This window comes from Sturnus vulgaris, chromosome 27 (genome assembly GCF_052056855.1).
Source record: "Sturnus vulgaris isolate bStuVul1 chromosome 27, bStuVul1.hap1, whole genome shotgun sequence".
In the NCBI taxonomy this organism is placed as follows: Eukaryota; Metazoa; Chordata; class Aves; order Passeriformes; family Sturnidae; genus Sturnus; species Sturnus vulgaris.
In genome coordinates, this window is record NC_142269.1 from 6,632,520 (window position 1) to 6,650,429 (window position 17,910).

The 17,910-nt window shown below is 53.3% G+C and overlaps 2 protein-coding genes and 1 gene segment (V, D, J or C); 1 reads left to right on the forward strand and 2 right to left on the reverse strand.

The window, feature by feature from the left end:
* Nucleotides 1-294: 294 nt before the first annotated feature.
* LOC148221152 (uncharacterized) lies at nucleotides 295-1,417 on the reverse strand. Its single transcript, XM_088179505.1, has 2 exons — nucleotides 1,366-1,417; nucleotides 295-893 (listed from the first exon to the last, which is right to left on the reverse strand). The coding sequence occupies exons 1-2, from the start codon at nucleotides 1,415-1,417 to the stop codon at nucleotides 295-297; spliced, it is 651 nt and encodes a 216-aa protein (XP_088035631.1).
* A 236-nt stretch (nucleotides 1,418-1,653) lies between these two features.
* Nucleotides 1,654-3,527, reverse strand: LOC148221153 (T cell receptor alpha variable 1-1-like). The segment is given in 3 exon segments: nucleotides 1,654-1,668; nucleotides 2,323-2,618; nucleotides 3,479-3,527. Coding segments are annotated over 3 exon segments (360 nt in total).
* Nucleotides 3,528-11,542: 8,015 nt separating this feature from the next.
* Nucleotides 11,543-16,893, forward strand: LOC106864338 (feather keratin Cos1-2). The gene has a single exon (XM_088179437.1). The coding sequence runs from the start codon at nucleotides 15,990-15,992 to the stop codon at nucleotides 16,458-16,460; it is 471 nt and encodes a 156-aa protein (XP_088035563.1). The 5' UTR covers nucleotides 11,543-15,989; the 3' UTR covers nucleotides 16,461-16,893.
* The last annotated feature ends 1,017 nt before the right edge of the window (nucleotides 16,894-17,910 follow it).

A 17,910-nucleotide genomic window follows, 5' to 3' on the forward strand; every position in this document is an offset into this window, starting at 1 on the left:
TGTAGCATGCTGTTGCTGGTTCCTCACATGAACGACCTTGAGGTGTCGCCTGGCCTTCAGGAAAGGCAAAAAGAGCTCAGCAGCGGTGGGAAGAGATGAACAGAGGAAAGAGACCTGACATGGGCTGGGTGGGAATGTGTACCCTAGCGGATTCATGTTTGAGACAACATTTGCCCACCTTTATAGACAGGCCGGAGGATGCCACGTTCCCCAGAAGGCACAGAGCCCTTTGGGAAGGAGCAAGAGATGGCTTGGGCAGGACCCTGCTGCGGTCCGTGCCTCACACGGACCATCTCAGTGTGCACAGGGAGCTGTGGCCGGGCGGGACTGTTTGCTGCCGTCAGGAGCTGAGCTGCACGGAGGCCGCAGTGAGAAGAGGGGCTGAGCGCGCTCGGTGACTCCGAGTTGGAGCTGCCGGTGCCGGTGTCGGTTCCGGTGTGGGGAGCGCCCCCTGCTGGGCGGGGACGAGCGGGGCGAGGCGACCCCGGCGGGCGGAGCGGCAGCGCCCCCTGCTGGCCGCGGGCGGCGCTGTGCCCCCGGCCCCGCCCGGCCCCGCCCGCGGCGGTTCGTGCCCGGCCGCAGCCCCGGCTCCTCTGCCCGTGGCCCCAGCGCGCAGTAATACACGGCCGCGTCCCCGCGCCGGGGCCGCCCGAGCCACAGCGAGCTCCAACGCCCGTCCTCCGACACCCACAGCTGTCCTGCAATCTCCGGCACAGGCTTGGACTTTTTAGGAGTGGATGCGAGGAATTCGAGTCCCCGGCCCGGGAGCTGACGGTAGAAATGGATGAAATCCACGATCTTTTTGTTGGGGTGTGAGCAGTTGATTCTGATGCCGGTGCCCTCAGTGGTCTCCAGGAATGGCTCCTGTTGCACCTGGGCTCTGCCTGAAGCCACTGCCGGGGAAAGAAAAGGACAAACCTGAAATCCCACATTGCCCTGCTGCAGAGAACCAAGTCCGCAAGTTCAGAGACGGTGAAGAAAACAGTTTCCAGGGGATATCAAGATAGGCAGGGACAGAAGTGTCCATTAATCGTTTGTGGAGCGATGAATGTGTCAACGACAGAACGCTCAGGAGAGTCATTGGAGGATGGCAGGATGTGGGAGAAAGCACGAAAAGACAAAATTTAGAAGGGAGATGAGCTAAGGGGCAATCTATTGAGGGCGTAAGTTGCAAAAAAAGCAAAGTTTTTGCAGAGTAAGGCAAAGAATTCTGAGGGGGTGTGGGGTGGAGAAGAGGGAGAGATGAACAGGTGGAGAGTTCGCGGGAAGAGCTGTGTGAAGAAGCCAGGCAGGAGAGCAGCCTCCAGGGATGTGCGGGACGAGCCCAGCCCCGGGCGCAGCCCCTTGGGCGCCACCCCCGCGCACCGAGCAGCAGCGCGGCCAGCGCCGCCAGCCCCGCGCCCCGAGCCCGCCGCATGGCGCCGCTCCGCCGGCCGAGCATCGCTGTGGCCCTGAGCCCCGGCTCTCTGCTGCGGCCGTGCCGCCTCCTCTCGCACGCCGCCAGCTCCGCCCCGGCCGGCCTCAGCCCCCGCCTCTGCCAGCAGCAGCAGCACAACGAGCGACACAAGGACGTTTGGCACGGCCAGGGACAGGACACAGCTGGGTCCCGTCCCACACACCACCCACACTGCATCGCAAGCACATCCATCCACATCAGAGGAGCGTCAGCTTTGCAGGGCCACGAAAGGGAGGGCTCGGCACACAGGGGCTGCATTTCCGCGCCTCTTCCCTGCACACATCTGTAGCGAGCAGCTGCCGTCAGCACTCAGCTGCACTCGGGCTCCTTCTGAGCCTGGGAAGCTGCTGCTCTGTGCTGTGCAGGGCCAGAGCAGTGCTCGGTGTCCCTGGCACAGTCAGGGAATTCCCTCGCGATGAGGGACACACACGGACAGACACAGGCTCGTGCACAGCAGTGTGGAGCCATCCACAAATCTGTGCTTGACGTGTGTCCATGCAAACGGGGCTGCTGCAAGAGCACGCAGGGCAGGAACACAGAACCAGCCCTGGGCTGTGCTGCGAACATGTGGGGCCAAAATCAGCATGGGTGGAGTGTGAAAGGACAAAGTCCCAGGCATGCAGAGGGGATATATTTCTTTACTTAAAGACAGCATAATGCAGAGATCAGTTAAAATTGTCCAGAATATTTTCCCAAAGGAAGTGTCAGAATGGACCTAATGAAAACCATCACAAATTTGTACAAACTCTGGATGCAAATTGTGGCGACAATCTTGTCGAGATCAGAATCCCTTTCATCCCCAACCATGAACTTAGACGTGCCCTCCCTCCCCCGGGTTGTTGCACAGCCGAGGAAGCTCCCTGCACCAGGGTGTCTTGCACAGCACACAGGTACAAGGCACTGTCAGACAGCTCCACTTCCTCCACCTTCAGGACACTGTATTTCCCCGTGGTGTTCAGGTGCGTGCTGATACGGCCGCTGTGCTTGGGGCCAGTCCCTGATTGATAGGACACCAGCTGGGGGGATTGGCGTTTCCGCAGCTTGTACCAGAGTAATCCCCAAAAATTACTGGTCTGGTATTTGCAGGTGGTGTGGAAGGGATGTCCCTGCTTCACCGTGACTTCTCCATCTTCCTGGGTGACCGTGATCTGCCCCGTGGTGCCTGGAAGAAAGTCAATGTCAGCACCCCAACAGGGAGGGAATAAGGGGAGTCAATCAAGTGCATGGAAAACCCTGGTGGAGAAAGCTGCCTCTCCTGTAGCAGGGGAGTTCTGAAAGATTTAGGGCATGAGTTCAGAACTCTTTCCTTTGCATCATGCAACGGTGAGCTGGGCTGCGTCTCTACTCCTGCTCAGTGAACCAGGGAATGGCGTGTCACGCCTGAACGTTGTGTGCTTGAATCAGCACCCCTCCAGCGGCCTGAGGAGTGCACCGATGTTTAGGAGAAGGATTGATCCTGCTGTCCCATTTCCAACAACTCTGAGGGCTCCTCGATCCCTGAGTAACACAAAGCTAAGCTTGGAAAGACGGAGCCTTGTATGTGCTGTCAGCCCAGAGAACACTGACTGGAAGCCGTGTCAGAGCTGTGTCAGCCTGGGGGCAGAATGAAATTCTAAATAAATGTAATTAAATGAAAACCAGTGAGGTGTGTGGGGCAGGTTTGACAGGATCTGTGATTTTAAATTAAAACAGGAGCAATACTGCAAAACTGCAGAGACAGCTGAGATCTCCTGAGGTGGCAGCAGGAGGATGAAAAGTGAGAGGCAGAAGGACATGGACTCAAAGTGAGAGAAAAGACAGAAAAGGATCTCAGGTATATCTTCTCTTCCTTCCATTTCTCGTTATAAATCAAAGACCTTCTTGAGCAAACACATGCAAAACCACAAAGAGGAGGCGATTCTTGTTAGTATTTCCCCTCGAATCACTCACATTTCCCAACACGGTCCTCAAGGGGCTGTTGAGGATTTCCTGGGGAAAGGAATAGGAAGGAGACGAGTGGTTGAGAGAGAAGGCAGGACTTACCCAGGAGCTGTCCCAGCAAGACGGTGAGGATGAGATGTGCGAGGTGCATGGCGAGAGCAAGCTGCGTGTTTGCTGAGTGAGGAAGAGTCAGAAAGCACGTCGCAGCGGCGAGAGAACAGAGGTGCCGGAAACGCCTCTGTGCGGGAGCCAAGGGAGCAGCAGCGGGAGCAGGCAGAGCAATGGCCTGTCCTTGGCGTGCCTGAAATGCTCCTGCTGCGTTTGTGGCTGGTCCAGCAGCAGCCGCCGTTTGTCCCTCAGCCAGTGGCATTGGGAGCATTCCGTGCCTCTGGGGCCTCAGCCATGGCAAGGGGCTCTTCCCGCTCAGCTCGCAGTGGAGTCCTCCCCTCCCCAGCTGCAATCGCCAGCTCTGCTGCACACCCCGTGCTGGGCATTTGCGAGCTCAGCGGCTCCTTCTCCTCTGAGCTTTCTCACCTGTGTGGGCTCATTGCAATTTCCTCAGTGAACAGGGGACTCCTCTGTCTCTGCCCCTTCTCCTGTTCCCTTCTTCATCTGCCTGGGACAAATGCCACCCTCCCAGGTGCCTCACACTCACCCTCTTTTCCATATCAAGTTCAGAGTGCTCCCATACTGGTCATTTGGTCTTTCTCTCCAACTGGTTTGTCATAAAAATTCTCCTGGATTAAGTTGATCAAAGAAGCAGGTAATAATAGTAGGTATGAGAGGAATATTTTCATGTAGGTGTTGCACTCCTCCATTGTTTAGAAGGAGGTTTCTAGAGAAATGGAGGATCCTGAAGTTGTCACAGATTTTCCGGTTGAAGGCTTACCCTTCTACGGGCTCTTTCCAAAATTGTACCTTCTTAGGCTTCAGAACAGAGAAAAGATGGCAGGAGATGTTCAAGGAGATGAGGACTCTTCCCAGCATTTGTGCTTAGACGAGAATCCTGTAACTATTCTTGGTGATCCCGGAGATACATTACTAGCAGTTTCTTCTTTCCTTGGGCTTTGATGTCCTCTCTCATCATCTCTAACCCTTTCTCACTGAGAAAGCTCAGCCTGAGCGAATTCACAGCCACGGCTGCTGGTTCCTAAAGGCTCATCAATTAGAGGTTGATGAGCTCTGACCTCCCTCTTTCATTCCCTTATCTCCTACTGCTACATTGGTGTCATTGTGTGCTTTGATCATCAATTTCTCTTGATCTTCCCTTGGAAAGGTAAATGGACGTGATGTGAACCTTAGAGAACCTGACACTCTCGCCTTTCACACACTCTGACTGCGGCCTCTACTGAACTTGCTAATTCAAATGGTCTCCTCACGATGCTGAACGGCTACTGTCCCTAAAGGAATTGAGGTCTCTCGAGCAAGTGTCACGAGAGAAAGTTAATGAGCAGCTCATTCTTTCAGGTGTCTCACTCCAACATTTGCAGCGTTCCTGAACGTGGGCATCTGCTTTCCAGGATACCTGAGAGGTTAGTAATGTGAAGCAAAAGGCTCCAATGAGTTTCAGGTGGGAGGTGGGTGTTACAGAGCCCTCAGTTGATTTGAAAAGTTTCTCTACTCCAAAAGAATGATTATTTTCTTTCCCAGATATTCTATTGTGTTAGGAAAGAGCTGCATGCAGATGCAGGGGTGTTTGGGGAAACATGTAGATGAGAAGAAAACGTTGAGAAGTGAATGCCAGCCTAATCTATGATTCAAAGTACACTTCCTTACCCGTCCCTAAATGAATTCTGATTCTTATGCACCGCCCAGTAAGGAACAGAGACATTTCTGCGGGGACAGAGATGGAGATTTCTTCGTCACCTCAGAAAGCATCCCTATAAACACTTCTCATGCCATGACCTACTGAGGAGACAACAGTAGCTGAATGAGTCCCTGTGTGCCAGTGAGTGCAGCTGCTTTGTCAGCCGCCAGCACAGATGCTGTCCCGGAGCAGCTGTTTGCTTTGCCAAGCAGGCTGAGAGCAGCATGAGGCGTGGGCGGAGGGCCGAAGGCGATGGCAGAGGCGGCGGGCGCAGCAGTTTGGTGAGAGGCAGAGGGCGTCTCGGGAGCGAGGGCAGGCGGGGCTGTGTGTGGCGGCTGTGTCCCGCAGCAGGCAGGCTGGCAGCCGTGTGTCGGGGCCGTGCCGGGCTGTGCGGTGTCGCTGTGCGCGGGCTCGGGGCACACGAAGGAGCTGCGGAGCCGCCTGGGGCCCGGCGGGCGGAGCGGCAGCGCCCCCTGCTGGCCGCGGGCGGCGCTGTGCCCCCGGCCCCGCCCGGCCCCGCCCGCGGCGGTTCGTGCCCGGCCGCAGCCCCGGCTCCTCTGCCCGTGGCCCCAGCGCGCAGTAATACACGGCCGCGTCCCCGCGCCGGGGCCGCCTGAGCCACAGCGAGCTCCAACGCCGATCCTCCGACACCCACAGCTGTCCTGCAATCTCCGGCACAGGCTTGGACCCTCTAGCAGCGAGTGCGAGGAATTCGGGGCTTTGTCCCGGGAGCTGACGGTACCAGTAGATGTAATCATTGGTCTGGATTTTGGAGTGTGAGCAGCTGATGTTGATTCCGGTGCCCTCGGGGGTCTCCAGGAATGCCTCTTGCAGCACCTGGGCTGTGCCTGCAGCCGCTGCCGGGGGAAGAAAAGGACAAACCTGAAATCCTACATTGCCCTGCTGCATAGAAGAAAGCGCGTATGTACAGAGAGGGTGAGGAAAGCTGTTTCCAGAGGTTTTCATGATAAGCAGGAACACAAGCGTATATTCATCGTTTGTGGAGAGGTGAAACCATGAACGGCACGACGCTACAGATGGGTATTTGAGAAAAGGATGAGGTGGGAGAAAGCACCTAAAGACAGAAAAGTGAGAAGGAGTAAGAGATAAGGGATAACGTACAGACTCCATAAAATGTAAAAAAGCTCTGGTTTTGCAGAGAATGGAATCCAGAGATTTCTGTGAGAGTGTGGGATGGAGAAGAGGGAGGGATGAACAGGAGAATAGTTCGTAAGAGAAGCTGTATGAAGCAACCAGAGAGGAGAGCAGTCTCGAGGAACGTGCGGGATGAGTCCAGCCCCGGGCGCGGCCGCTTGGGCGCCACCCCCGCGCACCGAGCAGCAGCGCGGCCAGCGCCGCCAGCCCCGCGCCCCGAGCCCGCCGCATGGCGCCGCTCCGCCGGCCGAGCATCGCTGTGGCCCTGAGCCCCGGCTCTCTGCTGCGGCCGTGCCGCCTCCTCTCGCACGCCGCCAGCTCCGCCCCGGCCGGCCTCAGCCCCCGCCTGTGCCAGCAGCAGCAGCACAACGAGCGACACAAGGACGTTTGGCACGGCCAGGGACAGGACACAACTGCCGTCAGCTCTCAGCTGTGCTCAGGCTCCTTCTGGGCCTGGGAAGCTGCTGCTCTGTGCTGTGCAGGGCCTGAGCAGTGCTCGGTGTCCCTGCCATAGTCAGGGAATTCCCTTCCTATAAAGGATCACTCATGGACAAACACAGATACACAAATGCTTGTGCACACCAGTGTGGAGTCATTCAGAAATTTCTGCTTCTCATGTGTCCCTGCAAACGCTGCTGCTCCAAGAGCTCACAAGGCAGGAACACACGAAGGAGCAATATCAGCTGTTGACTTTTCTGAGGACACACGGTGCCAGAAGCAGCAGGGCAGGAGCATTGTGTGGAAGGACGAGGATCCAGTCAAGCAAAGTGCAAAGGTTTTGTTGTACCCAAAATGGAGATGAGTCAAACTAGACTAGCATACCTTCCTGAGGGCAATCGTAGCAGGACAGGCACACCCGTGGGGAGAGAACCAGGACTGAACATCGGCATGAGCTGGGGCAGAAGGCCAGACAGGACTGGGGGATGTCATCCAGCACAACAGCCCATGAGTGTCCCATTGAGGATGATTGCGGCTTCATCCTGGGAGTGATAAAAGCAGAGGCACGCTGGCTGAAACATCACTCTCCTGTTGTGGATCCATTCAGCACTGCAGCTGAGGCTTCTGCCTTCACTGCTGCATTCCTGCCCAAAATATCCTGGTGCCTTTCATCCCAGTGTTCAGAAGAAGCCTTCTGTTTGGAATGGGCATGGCCCAAACCTGGAAAAGAAAGGGCAGCAGTGCAGGAAATAAAAGCGCAGCCTCCAGCATTAGGTGTGCTGGTTTGCACTCAGATGAGCTTGTGGGGAAATTGTTCCCTGTGCAAAGGTGTCCTCTAGGCCTGTGGAAATGAAGGGCAGTAAAGATAGGCAGATCTAATCCCTGAGGTCTTACCAATTACTCCTGCCTATTTCTATGGCTACTACATGGAAGAAAAAACAAGATAGAATCAAACCAGAATGTTGTATACAGAGACAAAACATTCCAAAGTGTATTAGAGCCCTCCCATTGACTCCTAACATTTAGATTGTAACCCCTTGCTGCTTTTAAAACACCTGATGGAGCTTTGGTGTGTCTCAGTCAAAACTTAGTGTCAGACTGAGACAATCACTTATGTCTGAAGGAATTGACTGCATGCATTTCGTGAGTATTGATCCATCATGAAATCTTGTGATGATCTGTTGCTAATAGGGAGTCTCTCCATAATCAGAAAGGCAAGGATCTCTCAGTGCCAGGTAAGAAATTGAGAGAGTTGTGTGTGAAATTGAACAGAGAGTTGTGTGTGAATCAGCACTGGCAGACAGACAGAACAATCCCCAAGCCACAGCTAAAATGAAAAATGTGATTCCCTTCTCTCAGGTACCTTGGGATCCCTGAAGCCACCTGTGGGCAGAATTACAGAAGCAGAGATGCAGGCACAGTGAAACTCGGTGCATGCTAAAGGATCACCATGGGCTCTGCACACCGCTTTCCCAAGGGCTCTTTGCAGCTGCAAGGTCACTTGATGAATGACAATCCTCCTCAGCCCTGGCCCACTTTTCACCTATTCCTCCCAACACCACAGCCGCAATACTCAGGCACAGACACAGTGCAGGGAAGGGCTTTAGTGTGGGTGAGTGGGCTCAAGGTGGGCATCTCCCACTCTCAGCGAACTCCCATCACTCTTTTCCCAGCCACACAGAAGGCCTGGAAACCCGAGTTGCACAATTTGACTCTGCCTAGTCCAAGAGCTGCACAGTGGCCCTGGAGAGTGCAAGCAGCCTCTCTTTGGCTGGCTTGAGTCTTATCAATGTAGTTGAGAGAGTTGGAGGTGTAGATTTGTGTATGTCTGTGTATGTGTGCTACCTAAGCAAGCAGTTGGTTCAGTCTTGAGCGTTGTTTCTGATGATACCCCACACATGTGAGTGAAAAGCAGCAAGACATTGGATTGATGTGAAGTAGTGAGGTAAGAAGGTTAAGACGAGGGTGGCTTACATAGATTTGTTAGCCAAGTCCACTTGATTATTTACAGGGTCAGCTAAAGCTGTCAGGGAGACTGCCAGTGAGTCAGGAAGTTGAGAAAGGACCCCCTTGCATTCCAAACTCCTTCTCATATGGGGAGTTCACGTGCAGCTGGCTCCTGGCTTTGTCCCAGCCTTGGTCAATGCTTTAAGTCTAAACAATTCTATCTTGGACCATGCATCCTTTCTATCACTTAGCTAAGATTTCAAGGCTTCAGTGCTCTTCTTGCCAACTGACACACCAAGTATAAGATCAGGATTCCTCAGCCTTGAGGAGTGACCTTGATTGATGCCCCTGCTAAAGGGAAGATCCTGGTGGGCAACCCAGTAGCACGCAGGAGAGCTGAGTGAGACCTGATGTGTGCAGCTTTTCTGGAATGAGCTGTTTGAGTGGGAGTTGCAGTCCAGCTGTATTTCAATGGGCACATGTTGTAACAGGCCTGAGCAGGCGAGCAAGATGTGTGGCTGTGAGCTGTGGTGGTGTTGTGCGTGCCCAGAGTGCAGCTTAAGGCAGATGGAGGCGTCATGTCCCAGATGGGTATTGAAGGAAGGGAAGTTCCGGGAAGGGAAGACAAGGGAATAAGCTTTTTCCTAATATTTTGTAGTAGAGTCATCTTGCAGAATACTTTTTTGCAACCTGGATTAATACAAAGTTAGCAATTTCTCGTGACAGGGCTTTCTTAAAACTCAGTCATCATCTCAGTTCCCCACTGCGGGACATATTTTGCTTTATGGCTTCCCTAAATAGTGGCAGCCGAATCTACATTCAAGAATGACCACAGCAACACAGAATATATCAGGATCAGGTAATTTGTTTTCCGATGAACTCCCAGTGCTGTGTGGTCAGAGCAACGAACTTGAGCTGTCACTTGACCTTCAGAAAAGGCAAAAAGAGCTCAGCAGCGGTGGGAAGAGAAGAACAGAGGTAAGAGGAGAACCAGCCTGACATGGGCTGGGTGGGAATGTGTACCCTCATGGATGTATTTTAGAGACAATATTTGCAGGCCTTTGTAGACAGGCCGGAGGATGCCACGTTCCCCAGAAGGCACAGAGCCCTTTGGGAAGGAGCAAGAGATGGCTTGGGCAGGACCCTGCTGCGGTCCGTGCCTCACACAGACCATCTCAGTGTGCACAGGGAGCTGTGGCCGGGCGGGGCTGTTTGCTGCCGTCAGGAGCTGAGCTGCACGGAGGCCGCAGTGAGAAGAGGGGCTGAGCGCGCTCGGTGACTCCGAGTTGGAGCTGCCGGTGCCGGTGTCGGTTCCGGTGTGGGGAGCGCCCCCTGCTGGGCGGGGACGAGCGGGGCGAGGCGGCCCCGGCGGGCGGAGCGGCAGCGCCCCCTGCTGGCCGCGGGCGGCGCTGTGCCCCCGGCCCCGCCCGGCCCCGCCCGCGGCGGTTCGTGCCCGGCCGCAGCCCCGGCTCCTCTGCCCGTGGCCCCAGCGCGCAGTAATACACGGCCGCGTCCCCGCGCCGGGGCCGCCTGAGCCACAGCGAGCTCCAACGGCGATCCTCCGACACCCACACGTGTCCCGTACTCTCCGGTAGCTCCTTGAACCCATTGTGAGCGATCACGAGGAATTCGGGGCCCTTATCCGGGAGCTGACGGTACCAGAAGATCGAATCTCTGGTTTGGATTTCGGGATGTGAGCAGCTGATGTTGATTCCAGTGCCCTCGGTTGTCTCTAGGAATGGGTCCTGCTGTACCTGGGCTCTGCCCGTAGCCACTGCCAAGAAAGAAGAAAGAAAGAAATTGGGAAGATCAACTATTATGGCTCAGTTTTGTTGTCCGTTTTTCCACAGGAGTATAGGCAGTGACACAGAGCCGGACGAAAAAAAATGGGGAGGAATGCACGTTACCAGGCATGGAGCGTCATGCTGGTGTCAGTGGGAACTTGAAATTGATGCATGGAGAAATAAAAATTTTGGCTGCATGAAGGGAGGGACAGCAAGACAGAAGAGACAGGAGGTTTGACTGTGCAATAGGGGAGGATGGAGAACAATAACTTCTGATGCACAGGGGAATGTGTGGATGCGTGGAATAACGGAGACATGCAGGAAATAACAACTGTCTACAGATATGAAACAATCAGGGAGAGATGAGAGAGGCCTCCGAGTAGAAAGAGAAGAGAGGGATGATGCTTGGTGAGCAGGGTTGAGGATGTGTGGGTGGATGGATGAAGAGTAGATAGGGAAAGGAGTTGTTACAATGAAGGGTAGAGGGCTGCAGTCAGGGCAATGATAACTTGAAAAGGCAGGTGAAGGAGAAGGGTGCATTGAAAAGCAGGCACAGATGCAAGCAGGCTCATGCCAAGAGAGATGGGGACTCGGAGGATTTGGAAAGGGGGCTGAGAGATGACAGAGATGCAAAGAAGCGAGGAAGAGACGTTGAAAGACACAGAGGAACTGGCGCCGCGATCCCTGGGGAACATCCCAGCCCAAACCCCGACCCTTATTCTCCGCCGCCAGCCTCACGCACCGAGCAGCACCGCGGTCAGCGCTGTCAGCCCCGCGCCCCGACAGCACCGCATCACTCCGGCCGAGCCGCGCTGCCCTGGCCGCCCCCGGCTCCCCTGCCCTTCCCTTCTCTCGCCTCTCTTCCCTTCTCTGGCCTCCCTTCCCCGCCTTTGCCAGCTCCGCCCCGGGGCTGAGCCCGGCTCTGGCGCCGCTCGGGCTCTTAGCGCTCAGAGGCTCTGCACGGGCACAGCTTGGTGTCCTGGTGAATGGACTCTTCCCCTCCTCCAGCAAGGGCATCCCAGCGAGAATCAGAAACAGCTGCAGCCTGAGGCAGTAGCTCCACCCTGAACCAGGAGTGGAGCAGCTTCCCCGAGCTGTCTCCATGCTCAGGGTCTGGAAATAGCAGCCAGAGATTTTCTGCAGATGGCTGTTCATAGCCTAGTCTCCTGTTGCAGAGAACTGCCAGAGTCTGGTCTGTATTCCCTGTTTCATTTGCACAGGTGGATTTTCTGGGAACAACTTGGGCAACAGAGACCAGTTCACTGCCTGTTCTTTGTTGTTCACTGTCACCTCCAAACTTGTGGAGAGTGTCCTCCCTCCCACTATTCAAGACATTCATGGTAATATGCAACACTAGTGGTCCTGCTGCTGATTCCTGAGAGACCCCAGAGATATCTGCAGCTGGGGTTTGAAGCAATGGCCACAACTCTTTGGGCCTGATAGGCCAGACAATTTTTCACTCACCTTATCACTCTCTTACTGATCCTTTTTGTCACCAATATGGTCACAGAGGAAGGGTGGCAGAGGAGGCCACTGCAGCTGTCTCCCCCCTAGTGCTGCATAAAGGGGAGCAGTCCCCTCTCTTGAGCTCCTGACATCACCTGGTCTAACGAAGCTGAGGATGCTGTTGGACATCTTGACAGAAGGGAATTTGCACTTTCCCTTGTTCAATTGCATGAGTTTGCCATCAGGCCGTTTCTCCTGCTTGCTGAGGTCCCTCTGGATGCTGGCCTGACTCTCTGATGCATAAGCCTCTCCTCCCAGTTTGATGTTGTCTGCAACCTGCTGAAGGTCCACTCTCCCATCACTCACATCATCAATGAAGTTGATAAACAAGACCCATCAAGTCTTGATCCTTTGGATGCACCACTGGTCACCGGTCTCCAACTTTATTTTGTGCTGATGATCACTGATCCCTGTGCCTGGCCAGTCAGTTTTCATTGTACCTCACTGCCTACTCATCCAACATCAAGAGCTTCTCTGTGAGGCTCCTACAGTAATCCACACAAAAGTGTCAAAGGCCTTGCTCATGTCCAGGTAGAGAAGATCCATTCTTTCTTCCTCTTCTGAGCCTGTCACATCACCACAGCACATTATCAAGATCAGGCATTACTTCCTCTTGGTGAAGCCACACTGACCTGCTCCTGTGACTTTATCATTACTGACATGCCTTGATTAGGAGAGCTTTCCAGGATTAGCTACTCCATCACCTTCTAAGGGGCTAAGGTGAGGCTGAGAGGGCTGTAGTTCCCTGGGTTCTCCTTTTCCCCTTTTTGCTTTGCTTCACTACCCAGTCACCATGCTCAGCTGAAGGTAACCACGAATGGCAATGACAGGAGCTGGTTCCCTTACCACTCATGTGTACATTCCTAAATATAGGTCTAAATATGTGCAGTTTGCTAAGGATTCACTGAGCTGATCTCCTTCCATCAAGGGTGTGTTCTCCCTGATCCTGACTTTTATCATGGACCTTTACTGCCCCAAACTGCCAGAGGTATCCCTTCTAGAGGTGATAATTTTCTGACAAATTCATCTTGAATGCAAAACATCTCATTTAATGCTGTGAGCTGTGGTTTGGCTTCTTAAATGGCCGTGTTTTCAGTTCCTGCTTTATTTTTGGCACATTCCTCAATGAAGACATCTTTTGCATGACAAGATGAGAGATCCAAGCATTTCTGGATCAAAACACACCAGCGTCAGCCCAGGACTCATGCCACATGCTGCAGAAGTCCATTAAAAGTAAATTATGTCAGTCTGGGTCACTCCACTGGGATCTTAGGGGACTTTTTCTCAAAAAAGTGGCCTCGTTCCTGGGTTTGACTTTCCAGCATTGCTTCCACATACTGAAGCATCACAGAATTTCATAGAATTTTGGGTTGGAAGGCTCTTTTAAATTTCTTCTCGTCCAATCTCCCTACAACGAGTAGTGACACCTTCCACTATACCAGGTTGTTCAAAGCCTCACACAAGCCTGACCTAGAACATGTACAGAGATCTATCCTCTCTCTGGGCAACATATTCCTCTGTATTACACCCTCTTTGTAAAAAATTTCTTCATAGCTAGTCTGAATCTACCCTCTTCTAGTTTAAAACTGTTTCCCCTGCCCTATCACAACAAACCCTGCTAAAGTATTTCTTTTAAGCTCCCTTTACGTGCTGAAATGTTGCACCAGTCTCCTCAGTGCCTTGTCTTCTCCAGACTGAATAAGTCCAGTTGTCTCAGCCTGTCCTCATAAGAGAAGTGCTCCTGCCCTCAGATCATTTCTGTGGCCTTCTCTGGGCTTGGTCTATGTCCTCCCTTTGCTGAGGACTCCAGAGCTGGAGGCAGTATTTGAGATGGGGTCTCAGCATAGAGGGGCAAAATCAGGAAACAGTCAGCTTTCTGGGCTGCAAGAGCACATTTACAACTTATATCCAGCCTTTCATCCATGAAGGAAGACATCCCTAGTTATCTCACTGCCAATGGCTGTCAGTCCTTGCCTGGCTGCGTCTCCTCTCAGAAATTCCACTTGGACCTGAAGCACATCATACAGTCAGGACTCCTGAAAACTGCCGTTCTCTAGAAGAGAACTGCAGGCATGTGAGAAGTCCTGAGGAGGTCAGCATTTCCAAGACTTCTTAGGGAAGTGTGCTTCTCTTGCTTTGTGTGAAGCTGTGCTGGTCAAGAAGGCTCACAAGCCAAAGAATGGCAGGAGTTGGAAATGGGTTAATAGCCTTGGAATGGCCTACATTCCCTGCTCCACTGCTCCTCTCCTCCATCACCTGATCCAGGGGCCATGGTCAGCGTGCCTGGTCACAGGCAGCAGAGACAATTTCCCCCTGCAGCCCTCTCCCCTTGCAGCACAGCCTCTGGCTCACCTGGTGCTCCTCGTGCAGAGCTGAGGTGTGTTCCCAGTGGCATCAGCTACAGCAGGCCCCACGCTGGAGTCCTTCTCCCTTGAACCCATCAGGTGAAGTCACCCCGGGAGAGGGAGTGGTGGAAAAACACACAACAGGGCTTTGTTCTGCCTTGTCTTGCCCCAGGACAGAGCAGCTGTCTTGAGGCCCAAGAACTCTATGGCCCCACAGGTGTCACAACCCAGCCACAAGTGCACTTCTACCCCAGACAGAGTCGGTGGGAGTCAGAACAGAGCCAGCAGGTGACCCCAGGACAGGGAGCACCAGGACCAAGATCACCTGGACCCAATTCAGCCATGGGCTCAGCTCCACCTGGTCCCTGCCAGGGGCTCTGTGACAGCCCAGGCCTAGCACAGGCCTGTCCCAGCTCTGCCCTCTCAGTGCCTGCGTCTGGCCTGAGCTACTCTTGTTCTCTTATTGTACCCTTATGCTTGTACTCTTGTTCTGTCTCCTTCACCACCCATGGCAGTCACAGGATGGATCCTGCTCATGGGCTTCTTTTGAGCCTGGCCCTGCCCTGAGCCCCAGCACCAGCTCTGGCCCTGGCACTCCTACCCAGGTCTGGTCCTCCTGGGACCTCCTCCACATCTGTACAACAGATTAGGGTAATAATTAACAGATACTTCAGGGGGCAGAATTTTCTTCTAAGACAGAGGTCTGAGATGGACAAGATGTCTTGCATTTTCTCAGTAGTCCTACACCAAGAACATATTTCTGGGCATTTCCCTCAACAACTGACTCCCTAAGGCCTACACTTCCTCAGGATTGGTGATGAATACGTATCCACAGCCTGGAGAGCACCAGCCAGAACTTTTCTAAGCACATCTGAACTACTGGAAGTACATAAGGAGAGCTTTAGGAGCAAGAAAATAAATCAAAATGCCTGAGATTCTGAACACAAACAAACACTGGAGCAAGTTGGGAGGCATGGAGGAAAGACACATGGCATGTCATTTTGCAGTGGTATCATGGCATGTCCCTGGGTGACCAGTCTAGGGTTGAAGTGCTGAGAGCAGCTGGGTCCCTTCCTATCAACAAGGCCACAGGCAACACCACCAGTGACTTCCAGACCAACCTCACTTCCCCACACTGCACCCATCGAGCACTTGAGCAGAAGATCCCACAGACACATTCCTGCCCTGGAAATCCTGAGGCGTCTCAGTCTCAGGACTCAGAATAAGCTTCCATGAAGAAATGTCTATGACATAAGCCAGGAAATGAAAAGGTGGCAACGCGGAAAACAAGCACCCAGCCCATTCATTAGCTGAGGTGTTTTCCATACATCATGAGCACCTTTAGGAAATTACCACTTTCATAGAAGCCACCTCTAGGCCTGGGGCAACTCAGAGCAACCATAAAAGCCAGCCAGACTTCATGCTCTCTCATTCACTTCTCCTGCCTCCTTCTTCTTGGGATCCAGGTGAGTCTGAAACTCTTTTCCCCTGTCCTTTTTTGATAAAGCAGATGTGTGCTCCTATAGCCTGTGAGAGGTCTTAGTGCTGCTGCAAGGTCTGACTTAGTGTCTCTTGGGTGAGGGAGCTCTTTATTGAAAAAATAAAGTGAAACTTTGCAGTACTGTGTCAGGATGAGGCTGAAAACTCCTTTATCTCTCTGCCTAGTTTCTCCCTTCTGGCTCAAGCAGGTACCATTGCAATTCTTGCCGTGGGATGATGGACTCATGGCCAATGGCTCCTCACATGTGCCTGTGCTCTGCTTCCTTCCCTTACCTCTCTCTCAGGTGCATCTGCAGCCCCAAGCCATGTCCTGCTACACCCCGTGCCGGCCCTGTGGCCCCACCCCGCTGGCCAACAGCTGCAATGAGCCCTGTGTCAGGCAGTGCCAGGACTCCACCGTGGCCATCCAGCCCTCGCCCGTGGTGGTGACCCTGCCCGGCCCCATCCTCAGCTCCTTCCCACAGAACACCGTGGTGGGATCCTCCACCTCTGCTGCTGTTGGCAGCATCCTCAGCAGTGGTGGAGTGCCCATCAACTCTGGGGGCTTTGACCTCTCCTGCATCACCAACCGCTACGGTGGCAACAGATGTCGTCCATGCTAAAGCCAGTGGTGCAGCCCTCACAAAGACCCCCAGGAACCCAGAAGCTGATGCTGGACTGAGGTCAGAGCTCCTGGCCATCAAATTCAGAGGTGCTGAGCAACCAATGCTGCCCTTCTGAAGGAGGGCAGGTGGGGCTCTCTGAAATCATGGCCACTGTTTGCTTTCCTTGCATTACTATCTCTCTCTCCCACCTCTCTCTTGTCTTCCATACTTTTGGACTGTAAGACTTGCAGAGCCTCTCTGGGAGATCTGCTAACCTCTGCCCACTGTAGGGCAGGCAGATGGATGCCCTGTTGGCTCTCCAGTGGCTCTCCAGTGTCTGTGACAAAGACTTTCTGCGGTTACATGTGGTCTCCCACCACCACCACCAGTAGCCTCCTCTATAAGGGAACTCATTTCCCACTTCAATGACAATAAAGCTTTCTGCATTTCACCCTCAGCCTCCATGTAATCTTTTTTGGTGTCCTTGTCTCAAGTTGCTGAGACCAAAAGGCATTGCCATGGGTGGTGGAGGAAAAGGTGGGGACACAAGTGGATCATTCATTATTCCCAGAGGAAGAGGAGGGTGGGAAACACAGAAATGGGGCCCTTTCAGGCACTGTCCCTTGGAGCTGAGGAAGACATCCGTGACTTCTCCACAGACAGCAGGAATCAGGCTCAGCCTTCCAACATTTCTGCTCACATATGACTCCTTGGTCTCAGAGCATGCCTTGCAGATGGAGAGTACAAACCACCTTCAGGACCAGACCTAACAGACTCTGTGGACTCTTCCCACAGTCAGTGATGGGAGATCAGATCACCCAGGGGACTTACCCCATCCTCACCCAAAGCAGATGTGCACACAAAACACCATGAATCATCTTTCTGGATACACAAATCCTGCAGCTCACCAGTGGTGGCCTCTGAACTCCTTAATTAGGACAAGCTCACAGCAGGACCTGCATACTTGGCCATGTGGGCATGGCTTGCTTCATTGAGCAATCACAAGTGAACCCACAGGCTCCAACACCTCCATCCTATGGCTATACCCCACATCCATTTCCATGGATAGGACAGATAGCAAGGAGATGGTTTCATGGTCACCAAATAGGCTCAAGCTGAGCCCTTTATTCTCATTAGCTGCATCTCCACCTCACATCAAGTACATGTCAGTTTTCTCTCAACCTCACTGAAGCCTGGGACACTTGTGTGGTGGTCCTGGATAGTGCAGGCAGACTCTGGAGGTGAATCTAACTCAAGATGTCTGGAGGATAAGTGTGTATATTTTTTTGTGTGTGTGGTCTAAGCCAGCTGACTAGTTTATCTTGAGGGTCATCATAAGAAAAAGAGGTGTCTGTAAGGCCTGTATTTCCTGATCTGTAAGAGATCATATTTTTGTAAGGGTTGAACTAAGGCTTGAGAGTGCCTGTTTCTCTCAGCTGATGATGAATGGAGCAAAGATTACCTCTAT

Excerpts from the sequence above, each read along its gene's own strand:
- LOC148221152 (XM_088179505.1), bottom strand. The coding sequence starts at position 1,417 with ATGCGGCGGGCTCGGGGCGCGGGGCTGGCGGCGCTGGCCGCGCTGCTG. Across the intron at positions 894-1,365 it reads GCTGGCCGCGCTGCTGCTCG|TGGCTTCAGGCAGAGCCCAG; the intron begins GTGCGCGGGGGT and ends TTTCCCCGGCAG.
- LOC106864338 (XM_088179437.1), top strand. The coding sequence starts at position 15,990 with ATGAGGCTGAAAACTCCTTTATCTCTCTGCCTAGTTTCTCCCTTCTGG.